At 40.8% G+C, this 27579-nt stretch overlaps 1 protein-coding gene across 1 annotated transcript; it reads right to left on the reverse strand.

Annotated features, from left to right (window-relative positions):
* Positions 1–226: 226 nt before the first annotated feature.
* Positions 227–27553, reverse strand: HAPLN3 (hyaluronan and proteoglycan link protein 3). The gene is made up of 5 exons (XM_075273292.1): positions 27438–27553; positions 15455–15610; positions 6160–6531; positions 1926–2228; positions 227–1217 (listed from the first exon to the last, which is right to left on the reverse strand). Exons 2-5 carry the CDS (start codon positions 15573–15575, stop codon positions 934–936), a joined length of 1080 nt encoding a protein of 359 aa, XP_075129393.1. The 5' UTR covers positions 15576–15610; positions 27438–27553; the 3' UTR covers positions 227–933.
* Between the last annotated feature and the right edge of the window lie 26 nt (positions 27554–27579).

The following is a 27579-nucleotide window of genomic DNA, read 5'->3' on the forward strand; positions in this document are numbered from 1 at the left end:
CACACAGTTATTACCATTCGAGTAATTCCAATAATTCTGATCATAATTACGAAATTGTCCAAAACCTCTCAAGCATCATACACTTACCACCAATGCTGATCGTATAACACATACTACACCCTATTGAAGAATTCACATGTTTTATAAGGAATTTTTAGTGTATTATTCTGTAGCCACACCAAATGCAAAGAACATGATCATTTAGGAAATTCATATAACTTCACGGTTTTATTTTTTAATTTTTTACAGGTACAAAAACTGAGCAGTACTGCAGATTTAGGCTTTTTCAGGATGTGTTCTGTATTTTCCTTCATAAACAAAAAGGCATTCAATGTATGCTTGCTTTAAATAAATATACATCACCTCTGATGCCAGACCTTGCCTCTGTGTAGTGTCTGTGTTTGCCTCTCTTATTTCATAAAGCGCCCTCTGTTGGTAAACTATATGATTGCGTCTGTATTCAATACAGTAGACTACAGAGCTGTACACTATTTGTATAAGTGTCTTTATAAACATTTTCTCCCAAAAATCCCAATGTAAGGTTCAGAAATCAAAGAATGACTAATGATGCTAATATGCACCGATACTTCGACTGGTACTATATACATTCCTGCTATAAGTTAGCCTATATACTTGAGCGGTTGCAGTAATACCATAGTTAGTATCATTCTTACCTCCACATCAAATACCATAAGACAACTGTGAACACATATAGTCTTAAATTTAAAGACAGAAATACAATGTAAGGACTATATGACATCACCAAGTTACTTGATCGTAGCCCTTTGGCTCATGTTTTCTACGACAGTCTTTGCTGTGAGATAAGTCAGGCAGGACTTCTCCGTCTGTACAACCACCTCTGTACTGGTGGAACAAGAGAATATGCTGCATAAATTAAATGTTCACAATCCCCAGAAGGGGGCGCTGTAGCATTTAACTCATTTTATAACAATAAACTCCAAATTTGCTGTGTTTTCCTGGGAAACCAAAGCTCCGTACTCCAGGTTCTGGCGGTCCACAGTTAAGACGTGGAAAAGCAACTGGGTATCTGACACTTCCATCATCCAGCCATCCCGCATCGCAACGATTTAAGTCCACAAATTTCCAGGCGGCATACAGTTGACCGACTTTGGCAATTTGAGCGCCATCTTGAATGCAGGCTTTTCTGGCCTCTTCGAATGTCAACTTGTCAGGATGTTCAAGGTAATAAACTCGACCTGTTAAATAAAAAAAATAATCAGAAAAATACATAATACAGGATAGGCCTCATGTAATGGTCTGGAGCAAAAAAAGCACTTCGGGAAAAACCGGGGCAGCAACGTATCACACAGAAAGTTTGCAGAGGTTTCCTCTACAGACTTTCTGCTTCAATTATACCTATAGGGAAATCGCTGGCGAAAACATTGATGGTGGGAATTAAAGGGGGTTTTCCTACAAAAGCAGTTTATCCCCTATGCTATAGATAGAGGATTGTTGCAGATTAGTGGAGGTCTGACTGCTCAGACCCCCAGTGATCAATAGAATTGAATGGAGCAGTGGTTGGGCAGCATACATACTGCTCTATTCTTTTCAATAGGAGTGCTTGAGATAGAGCGGCTCTGAACAGAAGATCCATGTGGGGGCCCGTGTAGGTCCCACCAATTAGATATCTTAAGAATATGCCAGAAATAAAAAAAATTCCTGGACAACCCTTTACTGTAAGTGCTCAGTGTGCATGTACTTTCATTAGGGGAAGGGGAATAGCTGTCAAGCAAAATAGCAAGAGAAGTAATGAAGGCGCAGTCCACATGCCGTACTACTGAAGGCAAACCAATGAATAACCTCCGCCTGTTATACATGTCACTCTTCTCAACTGCTCATGTGGGAACGAACCCTAGATAATAGACAACAGAAGACAATTTATAGACCTGGGTCTTCGGTCTCACCTTTCAGTGCTGAAGAAAAACAGAAGACATCATATTTGTGCAAGTGTTTGTGACGTTCTCCATAGTTCCTTACTCCGGGTGCTGTCTCCTTCCCACCACAAGGCTCTCTTGGTAAAGTAATAGGGTACTGCACAGTACCATCCATTAACCATCCAGCATTGCACCAGTCTAGACCTTCTTCCCACGCTTTAAACAGCTGCTCAAATGAAGCCATCATGGCATCTTGTCCTTCACAGGCTTTCTTTGCATCGTGGAAATTTAGCTGGTACCTTCCATGTTGAGGCTGGTATGGGTAGACAACACCTGGACACAAGAATATTCCATTATGCCACACATTGTCTGGCAGCTATGTATCATACAGCACACATCATATGAGTACGGAGGCAGAGAAAGAAATAATCTCCATTATTACCGTATATACTCAAGTATAAGCCGGCCAGAATATAAGCCGAGGCACCTAATTTTACCACAAAAAACTAGGAAATCTTATTGACTCGAGTATAAGCCGAGGGGGGGAAATGCAGTGGCTACTGGAAAATTTCAAAAATTAAAATGGTCAGAATTTTTGGGTGCAGTAGTTGCTGAGTGCTGGGAAAGGGGAGGGGGTGTTTTGGTTGTCTGTCTGCCCCTTCCCTGAGCTTGAGGACTGGGATTTTCCCCCACTTGAAATTCAGCCTGGATGAATATAGGGGATCTGCAGTGCTCCTATAAAAATCCTTCCCGACGGAACAGGAGCACTGCAGATATCCTATATTCAACAGACACAGGGATACCTAATGTGTATGTGTATCACAGTAATTTTCTACTTTTATATGTATTCTAGGGAAAGGAGGGATTTAGAACTTATACTTATTTTATTTTTTTATGATATTTTTTTAAAGCTTCTTTTTTTTCACTATTTTATGGGAGATTCTATACATTACTATTGCGGCATAGACACCCCCCCCCAAAAAAAAAAAAAATATATATATATATATATATATAATTTTTATTTTTATTTTTTTTGCTTGACTCAAGTATAAGCCAAGGGGGGCGTTTTCAGCACAAAAACTGTGCTGAGAAACTAGGCTTATACTTGAGTGTATACGGTATATCAGTTATTACACTATATTATAATCATTGATATTGTGGTGACAGGGGTGCAGCTACAGGGGTGCAGAGGTAGCAATTGGTACCGGGCCCTGGAGCTTCAGGGGCCTATATGCATCTCTGCAATATAAGTACATATCAGTACCGGTATTATAGATACCGTATATACTCGAGTATAAGCCGACCCGAATATAAGCCGACCCCCCAATTTTACCACAAAAAACTGGGAAAACTTATTGACTCGAGTATAAGCCTAGGGGGGGGGAAATGCAGCAGCTACTGGAAAATTTCAAAAATTAAAATGGTCAGAGTTTTTGGTTGCAGTAGATGCTGGGTGCTGGGGAAGGGGAGGGGGTGTTTTGGTTTTGTCTGTCACTTCCCTTCCTTTTTTTCCCCCACTTGGAATTCAGCCTGGCTGAACATAGGGTATCTGCAGTGCTCCTATTAACCCCTTCCTGATGGAACAGGAGCACTGCAGATCCCCTATATTCAGTAGACCGGGCACTTTCAGACACAGGGATACCTAATGTGTATGTGTTTCACAGTCATTTTCTACTTTTCTATGTATTCTAGGGAAAGGAGTGATTTAGAACATATATTTATTTTTTTGCACTATTTTATGGGAGATTCTATACATTAATATTGTGGCTGGTCATAGACCCACCCCCCTTAAAAAAAAAAAAAAAAATTATTATTATTTTTTTTTTTTTCTGACTCGAGTATAAGCCAAGGGGGGCTTTTTCAGCACAAAAACTGGGCTGAAAAATTCAGCTTATACTCGAGTATATACGGTAGCAAATGATGAGAGCCCTGTTACATATTTTGCACTGAGACCCAGGAGCTTCAAGTTACGTCTCTGTGTAGTGCTATTTAGCAAACAAAATTGTACCACCATCTTCTCTTTAGGTATGTTATAAATAACCCCCCCCCCCAAAAAAAAAAAAAAAAAATCTATGTATCAGGGATGCCACTGTGTATCAACATAAATATGAACTAATCACGTCCATGAAGAATTGATGCAATATACAACTATTATAGGATATTTATGAACTCGTTTATATGCATTATATAATATGCATGTCGATACACCCTGATACATACCTGTTTTTTGCGTAAATTTTGGGGAGGTTGTATGGTTTATGGTAACCATAGCCCATTTGTGTTATGGTACAATGGATTGTACTTTTTAGATGCTTTTGTGTAGGGCATATTTGCTGCAATAAAGATGTATCCCCTTATAACAGTGTGTATTGTATGAGATTATGTGGGTTATTCACACGTCTTCTCGTGTCTTTGTGCTATTGTTTTTGGTGTGTTTCATTTTCATTGCTACATATATTTTGGTTTTCAAATAAACTTTACACTTCTCCGCATTTACTATCACAAATCAATTAAAAACGATCTGTTTAGAAGCCAGGCATTTTTTCACCGATTCAGGTTTTCTTTTTATTCTGTAATTTAAAAAATATTAACATTTAACGTTCTAGTCGCAGCAATTTGTTTCAATGTCTTGTTAACTGCGACATCTAGTGGCTGCTTATGGGATGGCACCACAAGAAGAGATGGCTGCGTATCAAAAAACGGAAGATTTGTTCTTCCCCGAGGAAAAAAACGCGCCCCATTATAAATATTTATGAGGCGTGTTAGCCCCCACATTTTCATCTAATATACTATTATCTGAGTTCTCTAGGTAACAACTTTAAAAATACAATCATCATTATACAACCACGTGTGGCAGATTACGTTGCAGAAAGTTCTGCATCTGAATAACAGTTTCATTCCTCTGAAGATGGTTGTTTTAGATCAAGGATTTTTGCAAGGTCCATTTAGATGAAAGGAACAGTTGCAGATATTTCTGCAAGAAAATCTGTCATGTGAAGATAGCCATCAATAAAGCTTAAAGCGTGCCTGTGGTATCAGGAGACTTCAGGAGAAGTCGTCATGTATGTATAGGAGAAGTAACATTATATCTGGTCATTATTATATCACTGATATTCTACATTATTTAGCCAATCTGTAATTTCATTCCTATCTTCCTAGCTGCCATAGACTGCACACAGTGAGGAGGAATATGATCTAAAATGGTCATTCAGAAACAGCCCCAGGATCATACAGGACATATATGAAGAAGCACTGACATGTACTGATGTGTGTGATAGTAAGTTTCTATTCAGCTCCAGCGGCAGCCTAATCCTTTCTTTTGTTATCTCCCACTCTTCCTGCTCACTCCTCATCCTTGTATGTACACTGGAGCAAATTTACTAAGACCTGTATTTTTCAGAAAAAGGTGGAAAACCTGTACCACTCTTTTTACAGTCATGTGCTGAAAAGTTTTCCCAGTCATGCTCACATCTCAGACATTTTTATTTTTTTTTTGCAGTATATAAGTTATCAGTGTGGCCAGAATTCTTTAGCCTGGGGTACGTAGAGATTTATACTGCTACTTCGGTTATCTAGCCCTAGAGCCCCTACATTAACACCTTCCCGCTCCGCACCATAATACTACATCACACTGAGCGTGTAGTTATCGTTTTTTATTCTGTATGATGAAAGCCATAAAATATATATATATTTTATGCTATATATACATATCTATCTATCTATCTATCTATCTATCTATCTATCTATCTATATATGCACACACGCTGAAACGTGCAAAATAAAGTTTTATTTGTAAAACCAGTAAAATATAAATGTGGTCCTGCCATGATCATAATGCTCCACCAAACAAACTTACCACATCACTTTTAATGTAGAGTGAATGCCGTAAAAACTAAATGCAAAAAATGATGATAGCCTTGTGGGGTTTATACAGACCCCCCTAAAACGTTAATAAAAGCTAACAGAAACATTATATGTATCCCAAAACAGTGCAAAACGAAAGTACAACTCGACACACAAACTTCGCTACAAAACGCCATAGGACACAATGCTGGGTGGAAGGTATTTATCAAAGGCTTTATGCCCCCCAAAAAAACATATATAAAGGAAAACATTCCGGCACAAGCATCATTGCACAAAGATGTTCAGACTCTTTTCTGAATAACACAGGTCTTAGTACATTCCCTCCATCGTACGTACCAGTGAAGGCTTAAATAACCGCTAACATCACATTCAATGCTGCATAAACAGATTTTCCGCTCACCTCGTAATTCCAGTTCCACAATGCCACTTTCATCTTCAAGTCCGTCAATGACCTCACACTTGTACTTTCCAGAATCCTCCAGACGTAAGTCCGTAATAACAAGGGACACCTCATTGGGCTTATTTTGGACCAAATGCACTCGACCTTTGTATTCTTTAAAACTTCTGTGCCTTAGACCAATGGCCACCAGCACATCCTTCTCCTTAGTGTTATCCTTGTGCAACTTAGCCCACTTGATCCGGAGTCTTCTTGGGGATGTTATTTCTGGTTCATAATGGTAAGTGCATGGCAATGTGATGTTACCACCACGGTAGCCAAAGAGGGCATCTTCTGGAGTAGTAACCACAAGTTTCACACCATTGAACTGAATGACTGGAATACAAAAATGAAGAGATTTTTGCAAAACTGAAATTACAATGTCACCATAAGAAAGATGGCGGAACTAGATTAATTCTGCGGTTCTTTGGGGGCTGTAGAGTTTATGGGGTTCTGTTAATGGGAAAATTTTGATATGTCTTTCCACAATATTACTTTATTAACTGTAATTGGGGCTGAATATGTTTTTCTCAGAGTCTTTGTGTGAAATCACTTTCTGAACCCTGGGGACAATGACTAGGATGAGTGGATAGTGTGCCGAGGTATAATAATAAGTAACCATGGGATCTCATATCCGAGTATTAAAGGTTGTGATTCTATCCTTCTATCCTTGGTCTGCCTGGCATCTGCAGTCATGTTCCCACCGGCAGCTTTTATCTATTGTACCTCACTTCTGAGTACAAATACTTGTAAAGCTCCTTTGCCTTCTACCCTATTTATACACCCCAGGTACTATGTAAATTTAGGGCGGGTTCACACCTGCGCCCAGTCTCCGCATGCAGGTTTCCATCTTCTGCCCAAGAAACTGGACAGGAGACGGAAACTGGCAGTCACTTTTCAAACCCATTCATTTGAATGGGTTTGCAAAGTGTCTGCCTGTGAGCGCCCGTGAGCGTTTTGTGGTCTCCGCGGCAAGACCATTTTTCTTTAACTGGACACAAAGTCGGACATGCAGGACTTTGTGTCCAGTTTAAAAAAAATGGTTTCACCGCAGAGACTACAAAACGCTCATGGGCGCCTACGGGTGGACACTGTCTGCCGGGTTCCTGTCTCTTATCGGCAGAAGACGGAAACCTGAAAGCGGAGACCGGGGTGCAGATGTGAACCCACCCTTAGGTGAAAAACTTAAAGAAAACACTTGTTAAGAACCAGCACTTTGTTACCAATTACACACGATTGATTCAATCATATCTATAGAATGATACAAAAAATACAATAAAACTCAAAACCTGTTTTTGACTTCTTTATTCCAAAATGGACAAGGTACAGTACTTACATTCTCTGCTCTGCCTGAAAAACCCTATAGAATTTTACCATGATATTCATTCTGATCACTGACCACTAGAGGGAGACAATTGGTAACATTACAACCATTTTGTTTGCAGAACTCTGCATTATAGCCAACATGGGGATAACAGAGCAATTACAACTGAGAAATGTAGTAAATCCCTAATTCTACAGGTCATGAATACTGCTAGACAAATATTACTGCTTGCATAATGAATAGATCTAAAATTTTCCAATATAGTTTTTGTATCAATCAATTATTAATTTTATTTTGCTGACCATGAACTGTACATCACATGACCATGGACTGTTTTTTATCCAATGAAAGTAAGCAGAAAACTGTGAGGAACTGATACAGAAAGTATATTGGAAAATTGTGCAACTTTTCCTTATACAAAGAATAACATTTGTCTCTTAATATTGGTCTGAAACTAGACAGCTCCTTTAATCGTTGTCCCATGAGGCTGAGATATGAGTTCTTGCTTGGCAAGCGCCTCAGACTGGAGAAATGAGGTCATTGCTAGTCATCGATCATTTTCTTTATGTTACAAGGTAATTGTCAAAGTGAATTTTTTGCAAAGGCTGCATCTTTCTAAGAAAAAGTAAGGGTCACCAGGGTGTAATTACTGCACGAAGCAGCCATGGCAAGGCCTGTGAACCTAGGGGGCTTGGTTTCCCAAGTCCTCCCACCACCACTGTTTTTTAATTTGTTTTTCCTTTTGCATATTTCACCTCCTTCCCTAAAAACTTGCTATGGGACCTGATCTTTTCTAGTTATGCACCTGATGGTCAATACCACTGACCCACCAGCCCTCCCAATGAGGATGTTGTCCAACAATTCACCATATCTCCTTTTTCTGAACCCTGACAAGGTGTAGCAGAGTTTTAGGAGTTAACTACTACCACACCTGTTTTTTCAGGTCTTCTTTTAATACTTTTAACCATCTTTGTATGTTTGTTTTGTATTTTCATTCTTCTGATTTCTGCAGTACTTTCTGGCCAGTCTTTGCACAAACTGTCTCCCACTCAGGAACAAAGCCAGGAGGCAAATCTAATGCCAAGCTTCTCAGGATCCCAATAGCGGTGTTTGATCCTCATCCCAGCATATCAAAATACCACACTGACCCTCAGACAAGGCGCTAGTAACAATGAAATGCCAGGAGAGTTTATCCATCAAAGTACTTGCTACGTCTTGTCCACAGCCTGATGCCAGTGCGCTCACAAGTTAACTAACAAAATGAACCCAATATTTTTCAATATCTTTTCTGAATTATCTGAACCAGTGGCGTAACTAGGAATGGTGGGGCCCCGTGGCGAACCTTTGACATGGCCCCCCCCCCCCCCGACCGATGCCGAAGACCCTGACCAACCCCCCCACTGCATTCCTTCGCACACTATTATGCCCCATAGTTGCCCCTGCACACAGCATTATACCCCAGAGTGGCCCCTTCACCCAGTATTATGCCCCATAGTTGCCCCTGCACACAGCATAGTGGCCCCTTCATTCATTATTATGAACCCATAGTGGCCCCATCACCCAGTATTATACCCCATCACCCAGTATTATGCCCCATAGTGGCCCCATCACCCAGTATTATGCTCCGTTGTGGACACCCTTTAACCATTATTATACTCTGGGACACCCATTAACAATTATTATACCCCCGCGGTGTCACTTACCAATCCCAGCCCCTGCCAGGATTGGTCAGTAAGTAGGGCCCGTTTAATAGGTAATGGCCTATTAAAAAAAAAAAAACGCAGCAGTAGTGGCTGTTGCCGGGCCCCCTAATGTCCCGAGCCCTGTGGCAGCTGCCTCCGCTGCTTCCCTGGTAGTTACACCACTGATCTGAACATTAATGACAAACCTACACTAAGGAAACACTACACTAAATTTGTTTGTCCTCTCCATTTGAAAAAGAGCCTATAGTGTATGTTATTGAATAACATACTGACAGCTTTATTGAGAAGTTATGTGCTCTCCTCTGGAGCACTGACCTCCTCTCTGCACCTCTGATTTCAGTAGGAGGAATTCATAAAAAAACTGGTATTTTGTACCCAAGTCCTTATCACTTTCCCACTGACATTAGATGTGCCTGAATTATTCAGAGGCTAGGGTCCCTTAAATAGTAACTAAACTTTTGGAAAACTTTAGATTTCTGACAGTATTTGTGTCATTAATATATTTTGTAATATACTTTATTAACAAATTTGAGATTCTTACTGTGAAATCCTTCATTATTTCACCCTTACCCTTCCATCCTGAATAGGGGGATCCAGCATGCAGTAGTTGGGGAGCCATTATGTTACACATCATGATATTGTATGGGACCATTGTGTTACACATGGGGGTAATGTAGGGACCATTATTTTACATGTTGGGGGCATTATTTTTTCATGACGTGGAAGTACTGTGGGGACCACTGTGTTTAATATGGGGGCACTGTGGGGGCCATTATGTTTCACATTGGGCTACTGTTGGAGCCATTATGTTTCACATTGGGGTACTGTAGGAGCCATTACATAACTATTATAAGTCATTTAAAGGTAATGGCTACTGTGAGGTTGCTTGCATGTGACTTTCCTCCACTGTACAGTCGTATATTTCATATAGGGAAAAGTGCTGACAGGTCTTTTTCACCATCCCGCATTGGACTAATACTGAAAAAGGAGATAAAGCATATTATCATCCTGAAATGCTGAAACTGAGATGTGCCCTAAATATCACAGCAGAGGTCAATGTGCCCCATTCTCCAGATAAATGGCCCTCAATTCATCATTATGCTCTCTCCGAATCAGTGCGTCCAGGGTTACATCTGACTATAATGAGTGTTAGAAAGTGCTGTCATTTTGAAGTCATTCTGTCTAGTGCATGAACCGCTGAGTGACAGCTTGACATCCAGTATCACTATCATTGTAGGAAGGCTCAGCAGTCGCTGCGGTCTATGAAGTATATTTCACACACTCGAAACCTGTCCTTTAAGTCTGATTCTCAGAACATTGTACACTGTGATAAGAAGGAGCAGCATTGTGAGCGACTTGACTTAATCCAATTATTTCTGGCTAAAGAATGGCGACATCTTACTTCTAACCACTGAACATACAAAATATCAATGTGTCCTTACAAATCGGGCCCCTTTCCAATTCACCAGGGGGCATTAACTTTGTTTGTTTGCAGCTGTTTATGACATATTGAAGATGGTACAGACACTGGCTGTATTGTGAAGGCAAGATGCTTGCTAGCTCTGAAAACCCTACACATACATAATGTCATATGACAGGTGCACGAGCTAAGATTTCAGAACTAATTTTTGTGTAAAAGAGGAACATGTCGGTTATACAATGAGGGAAGTTTATCATTCTTTCTATGTTCGTCCTCTGGTGTAGAGGGATGATCTTTAGGTGCACGTTTGGTGCAAGGCCCTTTCAAAAGCCTCAATTTACGTCTTCCCACCACATTGTGTGAATGTTGTCAGAGCGGGGGATCGGGACAGGGACTTTACAGCCTGGCATATTTATTATATTATTATTATATAGTTATTATGACTGGCACTATTTTTTTGGCATGAGTTATAATGAGAATATACACCAATTCCTAACTAGTGTAAATTTCTAGTCTAACGCAGGGATGTCCGACTGATTTAGGAAGAGGCCACATCTTCATAAATCTCTCGGTTCCTGTGCCAGTCGGTCAACCTATCATCGGCAAATCAGAAACCATTTGGCAAATTTGCAAAACTGGGGATCAAAATTCACACATTTGAGAACTGGAGGAAACCTTATGTTAGGATGGGCCGGTGCCTCCGCTGCACTGTGCAGAGGCACCTGACCCGATCACTATCCAGCGCCAGAGTGTCGGCCTGTTCCTGTGCTGGGGTAGGCTGGAAGCCTCCACTTGAGTGTGTGGAGGTTTCTTTTTTCCCTTAGCGTCAGGACTGGCACTTCCGGGGTTGGGGAGGGGGGGAGTCAGTGGCAGGCCTGAGGCTATTTAGCCCTCATTTTGATTTCGGACCGTCACTGGTTATTTGTTTCTCTGCGGTATCAGCTTCCCTAGCAATGAGACTCTCCTGTTTCCTGTCTCCTGTCGTGCTACCTCCTGCCTCTTTCCCTGTACCTTGGATTCCCTATGGATGTGTATGACCCAGCTTACCTTACAGAACTCCTTCCATGATTCCAGTTTGGCACCTTCCTGACCTCCTGTGTATGACCTTTGGTTTCCACCTGACCTCCCTTTTGAATCCTGAATTGGCTACTCCATTTACCTCCTATGTATGACCTGGCTTCACCGACTTCACTGCCTCTGGCTTCTGCTACCACGTGACCTCCAGTTACCGACTTGGCTTGCCTGACCACGAATCTACTCCTTGGGTATCTTTGTGAATTCCCTAGATTCCCCTCCTGTTCATCTACTACTCAAGACCATCTGGTTCTCTGGGACTACATTCTAAGGTTAGTATCTGGGTTTCTGGGCCCTCCTACTTGGGGTTCGCTGGGTGTGTGTCGCTCTTTGGGCAGTTGCGGATGTGGGCCTTGGACTTTTACCAAGTCCAACTGCACCATCAGGAGCTCTGGTGAAGAACTCCGGGGTCTGGTTCTGCTCCAGTTGGGAGAACGTAGCACACCCAGGACTGTTTCTGCCCCAGTACTCAGGGATTCTAGTTGCCCAGGACTTACTGCATTATTTGTTACATCAGGTTCCTAACAACTCACCTACGTAAACACTTGGCTTTCTCAAAAGTGCTAATTTTTTCAATAAGTAGAAGGTCTCTTGAGCATTGGCTGAAATCTAACACATCTGATCCTTCTTTATCCTTACATCCACTACTAGGAAAGAGATGAGAAATCTTCCCAAAACTGACTTGTTTGTTGACATTTATCTAATGTGTATGAATTGACCATACTTTTATTTGTCAATCTTGTAACTATTGGGAGAGGCCATCAATACCCTGAAGCCACACATGTAGAAACGTAGATCTAACAAGTTGGATGTCAGTAGGTCCTATCCTTTTTGCTTTGACTAGATAAAAATCATCATAAAAATGACATTGTCAAGATATTAACATGGTCCAATAGTAGGGGTTGCAAAGTTATTGCAAGGTTGCAACTATTCCCAGTCTAAGTGTCTAAGAAGAAACACTCCTTTAGTCACACAGGGCCCTTGACTATAACTATGTAATACATGTTGACTAATCAGCCAGTTAAGCATCATAAATAACAGGTAACTGGGTATAACTAAGACACCTACTGAAAATTCCCTACATACCTTGAATCATACTAGCTAGGGGCATACACAGGGGGTTGGTTTCAAGGTTAAAATGTCTAATTTGCTAACCCCAGATAGTAAACACTCTCCTGAATGATTATGATCATTACCTTCAGATGAGTGGTGGCTCATTGGTTATCGGACACTGTCGGTAACTAATGAGTGCTTCTATCACTACTTCCATCACTACTCATTGTTTACCATTGGGGCCCAGGGAGTGAGTAGTGAGCATGCTTCTCTGTACTCATCACTCTTAGGACTCATTGGTCCTTTTCTGCGCTGGCATAGCTTTGATGTATTGAGCCTTGGCGTAGGAACAAAAAAGGAATAGGGGCTCCAACAGTGGTGTAACTACCACTGTAGCAGCAGAGGCAGAGACATTAGGGGGCCCAGTGACAGCCGCTACCGCTGTGTTTTTTTTTTTCTTAATAGGCCGTTACCGGCTGGAATTACTCCAGTCGGTACCGGGCCCTACTTACTTACCGATTCTGGCAGGGCCGGGATCGGTAAGTGACACCGCGGGTCCCACAAGCACTATCATTATACTCGGGGGTCTTTTCAGACCCCCAAGTATAATGGTCGGAGGCCCAGGAGAGGTAAGAAACATAAAAAACACTGTTACTTACCTCTCCACGACCCGAGCAGGCTTCAGGCCTAGTTGTCTGACGTCTCATGACCCCAGCCTGCGTCCCGGGTCATGTGACGTCTGACGTCATTGAAGATGGACTACCCTGGGTCTCCGATTATTATACTCTGGGGTCTAAAAAGACTCCAGAGTATAATAATTGTTTATGGGTGTCCACAGTGGGGCATATTACTGTGTGCAGGGGCCACTATGGGGCTAATACTGTGTGTAGGGGCCACTATGGGGCATAATAGAGCGCGCAGGAATACGTAGGTGGGGTTGGTCGAGGTCTTTGGCGTCAGTGTCAGTCGGAGGGGGGGCCATGTCAAATGTTTGCCACGGGGCCCCGCCATTCCTAGTTACGCCACTGGACTCCAATATTGTGCTGGGGACATAATATTTTGTGGGGCTGGGATCATTATAATGTGGGGGGGGGGGGCTAGAAGCATAATACTGTGTGTGAGCTGAGCTGGGGAACTGTAGTGTGTAGGGCCAGGGAAATTGTAATGTATGGGGGCTGTGGACATTACATTATAATGTTGGAGGGCTGGGGGGTTGTATTGCGTAGAGCATAAAAGGACATTATATCATCCTTTCCTGATAATAGTGTATTCTTATAATGACACTGGGGAGGTTACTCTTGGTACTACTTTTTTTTTTTTCATGTAGATTGTGAGCCACATATGGGGCTCACAATGTACATTTTTCCCTATCAGTATGTCTTTGTGGAATTAGAGGAAATCCATGCAAACACGGCGAGAACATACAACCTCCTTGCAGATGTTGTTCCTGGTGGGATTTGAATGCAGGACTCTAGCTCTGCACGGCTGAAGTGCTAACCACTGAGCCACCGTGTTGCTCCCTCTTGGTACTACATTTGACCCCCTACAAGTCCTACATGTACATAATGTTGTTACAAATATCTTTTGCTACAGTTACTAGGAGAAATTGACAATACAATTACCCTTCTATACATAAGAATAATGTAGGCCGAATTGGCTAATTTTGGCCCATCTGGTCAGTTATATTATGTTTCTTGAGGCCTCCAGAAGTGTCGGCCAACAAGTTACTCCATACTCTCCATTAAGAACACATGCACACTCAACCATGCACGGGGGTGTCAGGAGGAATAGTGGCTGGGCAGCTCATAAAGATATAAGGCACCATAGAATAGTATAGTCCAGAAGTTTATCCAAGTTACTGAGATTTGTGAGTTGTTTCACTAATATCTTATATTTATATTTTTCATATACATTTGCATTCTTTTCACATTTTATGTAAAACTTGGATGACTAATTCTGTCCTTCAAAGCACAAGGCCATATTCTGTCTCCAGTCATGTTATGTCAAAGAAGTTTGTGCCAACCAGACATGAAAATAGCCAAAAATTATCTGCCAAAAATGATGTATGTTAATTATCCAATCCAATTTATTCCTCAACTTGAATGGCCACATTTACTTTGATTCATTTCTACTCTGCCAGCACCATTCATTAAAAGGCAGAATTATGGGGTAATGATGGGAATAATATATACTGTACATGAAGAGCAGAGCCTGTACAATAATGGTGCTCACAACTCATGGCGGATCTGCTGAAGGCAGATCACTCTCTTACATTGGTGACTAGTCATCTGGGATTAGCTATTTATGTATATATACATATAAAATCTTAAATGTAACATATATGTTATGTGTAAACTTCCTCTAATGGGAGTCTCTCATGTTATAAAATCTGTCCTGCTAATATGTGCAGTATATTGTGGCCAAGTATAAGTACTGCTGCTCAGTTCTCATCAATAGAAGCTGAGCTGCTTTACAGGCACCTGGCCACTATACAAGAACCAGAGCTTTCAGCTTCCGGCCCCATATTATGGCAAGGGACTCTATTGTGGAATATTTTGATAAACTGACACTGATCAGATCTGTTTGATCTAAAGGCAAGATACATACATTAAATATACTTCATAAATAACAGAATCCCATGTAACAAAACATAGTGAATTCATGCAGTGTTCCTGAGGTCCATACCATCTCCGTTGCCATTTCCAGACTTGTTATTCAGGATATGATCATAGTAGAAACCATTGTAGAAAGGAAGGCAGTGACAAGTGCCAACTAGTATAAAGAAGAGAGCTATTGCCATCTGCATGGTGGCTCAGTAGGTCTGTACTCCAGATGATGTGTCTCTGTAAAGAAGGATGAAGAAGGATGTTAACAATTCACTTATGCTATTTACAATTTCCACAAAATCTACTTTTCTCTTTACTATCTCAGACAATTGGGGTTAGGCCATCTCGTTTTGGAGGCATTTTCAGTAAACAACTGTATTCCAGACAACGCCAAACTAGTGGCTTTTTTGTCATTCATTACTTGTGTCACTGTTTCCAAGTAACTTTTTTTTTTGTAATGTAGATTGTGAGCCCCATATTATTTAAATGATATTATAGAATTATTGATATTGTATAATTGTATAGATACATGGATTGTTACATATTTACTTTCATAAGAATTCAATCAGTGGCTTTTTAATAAATTAGAGGTTTACTGCTTCTGACTGACTATAGCTGTGAGCCCCATATAGGGGTCACAATGTACATTTTCCCCTATCAGTATATCTTTGGAGTATGGGAGGAGATCCATACAAACACGGAGAGACATACAAACTCCTTGCAGATGTTTTGTCCTTGGCAGGATTCGAACCCAACTGTGCTACAAGGCTGCAGTGCTAACCACTGAGCCACCATGTTGCCCCTCAAATAACAGATTCTTAAGAGGGTTGTCCAAGATGACATATTCCTCAGAACACCATCCACAGAGCTCTCCTTCTAGCACATCCAGTCATATAAGTGACATAGTGGATGGGTGACAACCAGTATAAAACAGCCCAGCCAGGACCTGCTGCTGCTTGGTCAGGATATAAACAGGAGAGAGAGAGGATATTAGGCAGGGAATGGGAGATCAGTGAGTGAGCGGGTCAGTGATGGTGTTTCATAGTGAGAAGAAAATAAATAGATTTACAATAAATAAATAGAGAGATTTTGGAGAAACAAAGGAGACATCAATTTTGGGTGGCGTTGCAAAAAGTTATTGAATGATTATTATTTAAATGCTATTATAGAGTTATTGATATTATCTATTTGTTTAGATACATAGATTGTTACATATTTACCGTACTTTCATAGGAATTCAATCAGTGGCTTTTTAATAAATTAGAGCTTTATTGCGTCTGACTGATATGGCTATCCTCCATTTCTGAAATGAGAGTCGACACAGGAGTCGGGTGTTAAAGAGCTTATCGTTAAAGAGATTAAATGGGTTGGATACAGTCCTAGGGAACCTTAAAGTGTCATACCTGACTTTTCAAGACAATAGTGGCATATTAAATTTGGACCAAATCAATCCTATGGCCTCTTTGATCCTATCAGATCTGAAATTTTGGGGAAATGTGCTCAGCATTTATTACCTCATGTATATAAATCACATAAAATAATACAATAGCTAAAATAGGTAAGGGCACAGTATGTCATCAAGTATGCTGAGAATTGAAGAGCTCTCCGGATCCAAGATATAGATAGCTCGAAGGCTATATATACCCCTTTAGAAAGTTGATAATCTTGTCTGGGAGCAAATTCCCATTAGATGTTTGCATACATTGTATATAAAAGAACAAGGTCAGTGTGTATATTTACATTCCTTACAGATTAGAAAATTAAAGGGTTCCCCAAAGAATTAAAGTAACATAATGTTCTGGTTACTAATTTATCATTCTATTCATGCCCATCCCCCTTGTAAGACATATGACATGGTAATAATTAAAGTCACACAATTAGTCTTATCTGCTATGTTGAGAACACCTGGGCTGTTCTGTTACAGTTCTGTATAATGATAAGGTCAATGTACATAGACTGTCAATTTACTCATTCTAGGCACTTTGAGAACTGAGTATATAAGGAAAGCCTGAGCAACCACAAAGTGATGAACAGCGATATAGTGAGAGAGCACAAACACGGGCCTATTAGAAGTTCCTCCTGTGCATTCAACATTCTGGTTAATGGCTGACAGGTCCATTGGAAAATGGCACAAAGCATGGAGCATGGAACTTTAACCAAATACATTGGTAGGATATGCACTAAGTGGCAAAGCCTCAAGAGACCCAACAGACCATAGTTTATATTTGCAAGTGGGAAGTTGATGAGTTTGGCTTATCTGAAAATGATTCACTGAAAAAAAAACTACAACTTCCAATGTGCTTTGACAACCTGTAGTTAGCAGGTCATGTAGGGAGTTGTTATTATTATTATTATTATAGTTGATTTATATAGCACCATTAATTCCACGGTGCTTTACATTATTATATTAATTCCATGGTGCTTTACATTTGGGGGTTACATACAATACACAAAATATACAGGTAGATATAATACTAACAGTGACCGACTGGCACAAAGGGGTAGAGGGCCCTCCCGCGAGGGCTTACAATCTATGGGGGAAGGGGAGTAGAGAGAGAAGGAGAGGGGGGGAGATGTTCAGATGGCGGTGCGGTGATAGTGTTATTGGAAGTTGTAGGCCTTCCTGAATAGGTGAGTCTTCAGGGCCTTCTTGAAGCCTGTGATTGTGGGGGTCAGTCGTATGTATCTTGGTAAGGAGTTTCAGAGTATGGGGATGCACGGTAGAAATTTTGGAGGGGGTTGTGTGAGGAGCGGATGAGAGCAGAGCGGAGTAGGAGGTCTTTGGAGAATCTGAGGTTACCTGTGGGCAGGTAGCGGGAGATTAGGTCAGAGATATATGGCGGGGAGAGTTGTAGATGTTCAGCAGCTGAAGAGCCAGTGGTTAAAAGGCACTATATAAACCAGGAGCTATACAGTACTGTATGGAGTATACAATACTGTATACATCAAAGACACGCAATCCTTGAGTTTATGTTGCTGACAAGGTGTCAGAATTAGATTTTTCAATCCAAAGATTTTCCAGGTATTAAGTATGCTATATAGTTCATCCCTTCCTGTTTTAGCTTCTTAAAGGAGATTCCAACATGAACACAATTGGTGACAGTGGGCTCAGAGAGAGTTAAAAAAATAAATGAACGGATACCAACATTACTGATCCCCCATCGCTCCCACTTCAATATCTGTCTCTACTTCCTGGTCCGGTCTCAACATACAGGAATTGCCACAAATACCCACTTGGACAAACACTAGCCATTGTGGTGACCTGCCTGACCAAGTCCTTAGATGAGATGTCATTTCCTGTGTGCTGAAAATGGACCAGGAAGTAGAGACTTATGTGCCAAAAATATAGTACAGTATTTGCCTGCTGGTGGAAAAGCAGCAAGTTTTTTCATTTTCATGTGGCAGAAGTTTTTTATCACTTTTTTGCATCAATTTTTATACAACAAAACCAAAATTGAGGTGCTTACAGTAGTCTTTCTATAGGTTCTGTTCCTGGCATGGGTGTAACTACCAGGATAACAGACATAACAACTGCTATAGGGCCCAACAATTAAGACCAATGATACAACTAGTGATAACTATTGATGATGGAGAAGAATGTAGAAGACTTTTAGAAGACAATTGTGTAAGTTCTCCCACTTAAATACATGAGGTCGGCCTTTAATTGACATTATAGGTAGACCTCAATAAAAGAGACAAAATGAGAAAAAGTCAGAAAATCACATTGTCTGATTTGAAAAGAATTTATTTGCAAATTATGGTGGAAAATAAGTATTTGGTCAATAACAAAAGTTCATCTCAATACTTTGTTATATATTCTTGTTGGGAATGACAGAGGTCAAACGTTTTCTGTAAGTCTTCACAAGGTTGGCACACACTGTTGTTGGTATGTTGGCCCATTCCTCCATGCAGATCTCCTCTAGAGCAGTGGTGTTTTAGGGCTGTCGCTTGGCAACACGGACTTTCAACTCCCTCCAAAGGGTTGAGATCTGGAGACTGGCTAGGCCACTCCAGGACCTTGAAATGCTTCTTACAAAGCCACTCCTTCGTTGCCCTGGCGGTGTGCTTTGGATCATTGTCATGCTGAAAGACCCAGCCATGTTTCATCTTCAATGCCCTTGCTGATGGAAGGAGGTTTGCACTCAAAATCTCACGATACATGGCCCCATTCATTCTTTCATGTACCCGGATCAGTTGTCCTGGTCGCTTTGCAGAGAAACAGCCCCAAAGCATGATGTAGCCACCCCCATGCCTCACAGTAGGTATGGTGCTTGATGGATGCAACTCAGTATTCTTTCTCTTCCAAACATGGCGAGTTTTCGTTTCTACCAAAAACATTTCTACTTTGGTTTGATCTGACCATAGGACATTCTCCCAATACTCTTCTAGATCATCCAAATGCTCTTTAGCAATATCAGACGGGCCCGGACATGTACTGGCTTAAGCAGTGGGACACGTCTGGCACTGCAGCGGCTTAGTGTGTTACTGATGGTAGGCTTTGTTACATTGGTCCCAGCTCCCTGCAGGTCATTCACTAGGTCCCCCCGCGTGGTTCTGGGATTTATGTTCACTGTTCTTGCTATCATTTAGACCCCACGGGGTGAGATCTTGCGTGGAGCCCCAGATTGAGGGAGATTATCAGTGGTCTTGTATGTCTTCCATTTTCTAATTATTGCTCCCACAGTTTATTCCTTCACACCAAGCTGCTTGCCTATTGCAGATTCAGTCTTCCCAGTCTTGTGCAGGGCTACAATTTTGTTTCTGGTGTCCTTCGACAGCTCTTTGGTCTTCACCATAGTGGAGTTTGGAGTGTGACTGTTTGAGGTTGTGGACAGGATTGACTTTTATACTGATAACAAGATCAAACAGGAGCCATTACTACAGGTAAGGAGTGGAGGACAGAGGAGCTTCATAAAGAAGAGGTTACAGGTCTGTGAGAGCCAGAAATCTTGCTTGACCAAATACTTACCGTAGTTTCCACCATAATTTGCAAATAAATTATTTCCAAATCAGATGTGAATTTTCTGGATTTGCTTTCTCATTTGTCTCTCATAGTTGAGGTCTACCTATGATGTCAATTACAGGCCGACCTCATCTTATTAAGATGGAGGACTTAAACAATTGGTGGCTGACTAAATACTTTTTTCCCCCCTGTATATTGAATCTGTACTGTGAATTCACTATGTGCACTATTATTGTACTGTAATTTTACAGTGTGTATTATCCCTGTACTATGACATCACTGTGCATATTATCCATCCACTGTGACATTACTGTATAGATTACATCTGTACTGTGACATCACTATGTGAACTATTCCTATATTGTGACATCACTATATTCCTTATTCTGGTCCTGTGACATTACAGTATTTAATATCCGTGTACTGTGACCTCACAGTGTTCATTATCCATGTACTGTGACATTACTGTGTGTATTATCTGTACTGTAAAATCACTATATATTATAAGCATGTGTATTATTCCTGATTTTGAAATAATTATACACTTTTCAAGATCTGAACATGCAGCTTGAAGTCATGGTAGAATGGGGCCCCATAACAAAACTTGTAATGGGTTACATCAGGGGTAGGGAACGTACGGCTCTCCAGCTGTTGCAAAACTACAACTCCCAGCATGCATACTGGCTCTGCTGTTCTGGGAACTCCCATGGAAGTGAATGGAGCATGCTGGGAGTTGTAGTTTCACAGCAGCTGGAGAGCCAAAGGTTCCCTACCCCTGGGTTACATGTTACATCCCTGGCTCTTAGTTTTCACCTAAATACTGCTGTATGAAAAGTCACCTAACATTCACACATGGATCCTCGGGTCCCATAATAACAGCATTGATCTTGCTCCAAGTGACATACTTTTAGATAGTAATATAATTCGGAGCGCAAATTAGGGTAGAGTTAGATGTAGATGAGCTCTCCAGGAATACGTCTCTAGTCCTCTGTGGAGGTGACAGACTTCGCATATATATATTTTTTTCCTTGCTCCACCTCCTCTGCTAATTGATGCACCTGTGTTTAAGTCTGAAGATCCTGTTGATAGACTTCTAGGACTTACAATATTCACACATGTTCAACCGAGTACAACTCAAGTTAACTGCAATGATGTCATTTCTTTGACATTTCAATAATAAATCTATTTTTTTTTTTTTTTTACTAGAGAAGGTTATAACCTGGAAGGGTGTATCCCGTATGTTCTCATCATGTGCACTGCATTACTGACAAGAAGCAGACGGCGAACAAATCCTCTAAGGAGCCATTTACAGAATTGAAGAGCGTACATCTGTTCCAATGCTCCTAAACTGACTTATGTACACAAAACACTGTGCCCCATTAACTTTAAGATTCCAACATAGCGGTTGTTCTACCAGAAGACAAAGCACATTGAAAATTAATCTGACAACATGGAAAAATGTTGTCACAGAGTTCAGGGTATGTGAAAATGAAGGCATTCAATCGTAGTCGGAAACTGAAGATATAATAGACAATGGAGATAGTTGGCTTCACTACCCACTCACCCCAAGGGCAATGGAAAGCTAAGCGGCTACAATAAAATGGAACATCTACTGCCGCTTCCAAAAATGGGCTTAAATTGAAGTTAAGTCTGGCACAGATTTCTACATTTTTCTTTATTTCAAGGTTTTAAAAGGTGTGACTACTCTATGACCAAACACCTTCATATTTAATAACATGAAGCAAACTGAAACCCGATGGCAAAAATATTTCCGAATTTGCCGATGGACGTATTACATGACTGGATACTACGGACTGCAAGATGTTTGCGTGCGTGCAAAGATTCAAATCTGACTGCACCAAATATAATAAAATGGAATAAGGTTACGCCAGTCTAATTATAATTTCGCCATAGGAAATGAAGAGAACCAAAAACAAGTAGTAGGTTTCACAGACTCCTCCACCCACAGGGTCTCTAATGAAACCACAACAGCTGTACAAATGAAAGTCAGCCAGTCTACCTCTAGGGGAACGTATAGAATAGATCCTCCTGATTCTTACACCATAGACATTCTGACACTCAGTTCTTTCATACAAGAGTTCTAACAAATAACCCTTACTCTTCAAAAATGACTTTTCTATACTTAAAGAGAGTCTGTCACTAGGAAACTCAATATCTAACCAGCTGCCGTCCACTGTAGGGGGTTTATGCTAAGTACCGCCATACTGTTAGATAGTTCAATAGACACAAAAAGCAGTTTTTAGAAATATGCAAATGGAGCTCAAATGCAGAGATGGAAAACCAAAGGCTCATGTGCAGGAATGTAGCAAGCGGCATCTCTCTGTAGGATAAGGAGAGGTTGTCAGAGATTCAGCCCTTGGACTCTCTGCGCTGCCTCCATTCTAAAATCTACTTTTTCAAGAAAATTACACAGATTCGATGGTGTGCAACATAATGTCCCCTACAATGCATTGTAAATGGTTTGATATCAAGTTTTCTGGTAACTGACTCCTGTTAAGTATGGCACCATTTTCCGAACCATACGTATACTATAGTCTTCAGAGTAACACCTTCTTGTCTGATATAGCAATATAGAGATCCTACTTCAAAATCATGGAACAATGCTTTAAGAAGCTTTTTGGGATTTTATAAATAGTGATATGACTGTAATGCACAGTCCAGTCCCTGACGGCGAGAATTGCAGCTGCAGGTTATATTGTGTTTATAAGGTTTCTTTATATATCAGTTAGGTCCATAAAGATCTGTGCACACTTCATGTCTATAGTGCAGCCTTATGGGTGAGCACATCTATGCAGACACTATCACCCCAATCTTCACCCTTCACCTTCTCAATACATCCCTTTACAGCTGATAAACAAATGCTCAAACCTATACAACCAAATTCTAAGGGTTGGTTCACACTAGCATATGCATTCCATCCGGGGAGAGTCTGCATGGAGACCCCTCCCCCCCCCGGACAGAATACAATCGCAATTGCAAGCACTGTGCTGTCAAAGCGCACGGACCCCATAGACTATAATGGGGATGCATGGTGCATGGTCAACACGTGTTCCAAACTGTGCAAGTCTTATTAAGTAGGAATTTTTTGGCACCGATTATTGGTGTACATGTAGGCCAGACCTGAACCAGCCTAAAGTAGTTGTTCCATGAACAAAATGTATCATTTGTTCACAGGAGCCAAGAACCTAACTCATCAAAAGAGTGGTGGTCCTGAAACCTGCCCCCCCCCCTTATCTTTCAAGAATCTACACATGTGCACAACTTCTGTATACAACTCTATAGGACTGCCACAGATAACTAAGCACTGCATTCAGCTTCAGCAGTCCATACATAACAACCATTCAAACAAGGAGCTTAGGATCCCCAACCTCATGATCATGGAAGTCGCAGTGATGAAACCCCCAGCAATCCAGACACTTATGCCAATCCTGTGGAAAGGGAATAGTATCAATAGGTTATTTGTTTTTTTATGGACTAGCCTCTACTTTATGTGAGATTACATAGTGAGACTGGAGGGAATTTATGTTTCGAACTACAAAATGTGCTAGAGCTATTTTTAATATATAATTATGGAGAATCCCTTTAAACTTGGCTACTTTTAACAGAGTCCTATTGAACTGTACAGGACAGATACAGTATACTGTATAAACTGGAATAAATGTATTCAATACAATAGGCAATACACGTCATCCTCATAGGAATACTAACACACCTTAGTATGTCTCCAAATAATAGTTGAAAGGTAACAACCGTACCTCTCCCTAACAATGACAGAATAAATAATGCTGGACAATCTTTAATGGCATGTTGACCTATGTGCACCAAGAGGAAACAGAAGAAGATAAAGCTGGCCAATGTATAACCAGCACAACATAGTTATTTCCCAAGGAATTTTAAGTGGGGAGACTGACACATCAAGGTCAGACCACCACCCCCTACCATAATTACAATCATTCCAGAAGAGGATACTATAAGGATATGGAATTCTGTCATGTGTATTCCATTAAAATCTGCATGATGTGCACAAAACCAGTAACATCTCTATTATTATCTGTGACTGCAGAGCACATTTCAGGCTATGGTATCTGATTATAAACCAAAAACACACTTAACCCTTCCAGGTCTCCTGGGCCTCAATGCAAAATATGGAACAGGGCCCCATACCATAATTTAGAGTACAAGTCTCCTATGGCTTAGAAGGACCATTTTGGCCCTTCAGGTTCATGTGATCAGGTGCTATTGCATCTTCTGCACCCTTTTAGTAACAGTTTTGTTTGCCAATTAGCAGATCTATCTATCTTTTAGATTAAAGGAGCTACAAGTTTCTGTCTCCCTCCCACCCCATCCCACCCATTTCAGGTTATGGTTTACCTATAAACAAGTTGATAGGGTCTTGTTGTTGAGACCCCTGAGATCAGAAGATGCTGACATCATCAGAACTAAGATTTCTCATTTTACTGCATACACAAAAAGTATTACAGGGCAAGCTATGAAAACAATACTGACTTTTACAGAAGCATGCATTCATCTTATTGCAGTACCCTTCTATTAGCGCAGTGATAGGAAAGGGTTATCTGAACCAAAGAGCCCCTTCAAACGCAAGATAACATCCTTTAATGATAGAAATTATAGGGATGTGGTGTAAACCCTTAGTGTGCAATGCAGATGTTCAGTCTCCATTTATTTTTACAATTATCTTCTATGAACTCATCTATTTCCAGAGGGCAAGACCTTTGAACAATCTCTTGCTGCCACTCCCATATAATGCAGGTCAGACATAGTGGGAGTAAACTCCCCTTGTACTGCTTATTATAAAGTGAAATGAAAGGGGTTAATAAAATTTAGGTAATGCAGACATGTTCTAGTTTTGTCATTTCCATTCTGTTAATGTCTGGCCCCAAGTGCAGATCTTGGTGGTTACAAGTTCTCAGAAGATTGTTTGTTTACATCTTGCCTTCTCTACGAGATTGTTTGGGAGAGTCCCAAATAAAATAAAAAAACCTCCCTGGACTAAGGAAGGCAAATCTCACACACAGAAATGACATACTGCTTCGGCCAGACATGTAACCTAGCATCTGATGGTAGAGATCAAGTAGAAGCATCAGCAAGTAGTGGCTCAACAGCTGTTTACATGTCACTAGACACTGGTACCCAGGGGCGAAGCTTTAGGGGGTCCTATATGCTACCGAGACCTGGAACCTCAGGAGACCCAAAGGTTTCACTAGAAGACACTAGCATCATAGCTAGCACATAGTAACTGAGTGCCCCTTTAAGCTGGGTACTCCTTGGAGCTTCAAGCTACACCCTTGCTGGTACCCCTTAATGTTACTAAGGATGATTATAAGGGGGTTGTTTGACTCTCCTTACTATGTACTAGTTAAGATCTATGGGAGCATATTGAGAGTATTTAAAGGGGTTGTGCCAAATTGGTAATTTATGCCCATCCATGATCTTGTGATCAGTAGGATTGACCTCAACAATCATAAGTTGGGAGTCCTTCCTTTGCACCCTTGCCTAAATTGAGAGGCAGTCTATACTTAACTCTTCAGCAGCAGTATATGAATGGAGCAGCAGTGGTCCTGCTTGACTTCTGCTTCATTCTGGTTCTGTTGATCAGTTGGGGTTGCAGTGGTCAGTCCCCCACAAATCATACACGTATCCTCTATCTTTTACCCCTCTATGTACAGTGGTTAGATATGAGCAAAAAGCTCCTGAATGCTTCTATGTATTTTCCATAAACTTATTTCCTAAAAGTATGCTACAGTCAATTGTCCATTACAGCTTGAAGATCTATGAACGTATCTAAGCCATGCATGCAAGTGTCTGTAAACGCCTTCCTCCTAGTTAAACTTAATGGACCCATGTCTTTTTTCAGCCATACTAGGTAAGGTAGCCATGTAATTATATATCCTCCCTCTTCCTGCAGCTTCAGTCCCTAATATCAGCAGTCAGGGATCAAATTTTATTACCATATATTTTAGGATTTTACGTGACATATAGTGCTCTATTAACTTACTCAATGAAACATATGGAACCCTTTACTTACGGTGAAATATTACAGGAGATGATTGAATGAGTTACCAACAAAAGTGGCAAAAAACAAATGAAACATTACTAACCCATGAAAAATGTCAAGAGTGTATCATGCTATACATTGTAATAGAGACTGTGAGATGTCTGCCATACTATAACGCTGTTCTGGTATAGTCATGCCACAAGACTCACTCGACATGAAACGCCTACATACAACCTGCAATGTACCTAAGATCTCAGGTCTGCCACAGAGAGTCAATACTTTCTTAGAAAGCAGAACAAGGATGACCACACTGCTAGAAGTCGCCTATGAAGACATAAAACCTTACAGGATCCATAGCTTCCAGAGTCACACCAGTAGAGGGGGACACAATCTAACAGTCCTCCATCTCTTGGGTAACCAAACTGACATCTGTTTGGAATAGTAGGTGAAATTTACTCAGGAAACAATTCACAATGAGAAAGTGGAAAGAGGGAAATCAGATCTAAAAGAAACAGACTGAAATCCTCAATATGAAAGACACATCAGATGCAGCATCTTAATTCCTGAAATACTTCTCTTCTCTGTAGGAAACACCACAGAGGACAATACAGCTTTTGTTCACACAAATATTGAAAGACACTCTCCCAAAGTAAATTGTCCCTAGAGTATATGTGTTAGACATGTGTGAAGAGCTTGCAATCTAATGTCTGAGTATGATGTATACTGCTCTGTCGTATAGAATGACACTAAATAATAGAAAGTAGATAAATCCACATAGCAATAGAAGAATACAAATATTATATATAATAGTATAAATATTAGCATAATAAAGGAATCAACTAATGGGAGCATATCAACAGATTGTCTCTCCAAAACTCAATATATAGTCACTGGCAGATTACTATTGTCATCATACAATCAGATGATGCAATGCTGAATTTGTTGGAATGTATTAAAGATCCACAAGTATCCAGAAGAATATTCAGCCATTGAATAGAAAAGACAGAATGCACATTTTATAGAGAGGGGGTGGATGGATAGGATTAAGACTGATATACTCACAGTTGTGGGGTACTGATGGGTATTTGTGGGGCACCCTCCTCTGTGACTGGCTCTGCTGCTCTGTAGTAAAATGTTTGGGTTCTAGTCTTAATGAGTGGCAAAGGGGAAGCACAAGACGTCAGCACAAGCCAGCCCCAAGTCA

The sequence above is a fragment of the Leptodactylus fuscus genome, chromosome 5 (assembly GCF_031893055.1).
Source record: "Leptodactylus fuscus isolate aLepFus1 chromosome 5, aLepFus1.hap2, whole genome shotgun sequence".
NCBI classification, from domain to species: Eukaryota; Metazoa; Chordata; class Amphibia; order Anura; family Leptodactylidae; genus Leptodactylus; species Leptodactylus fuscus.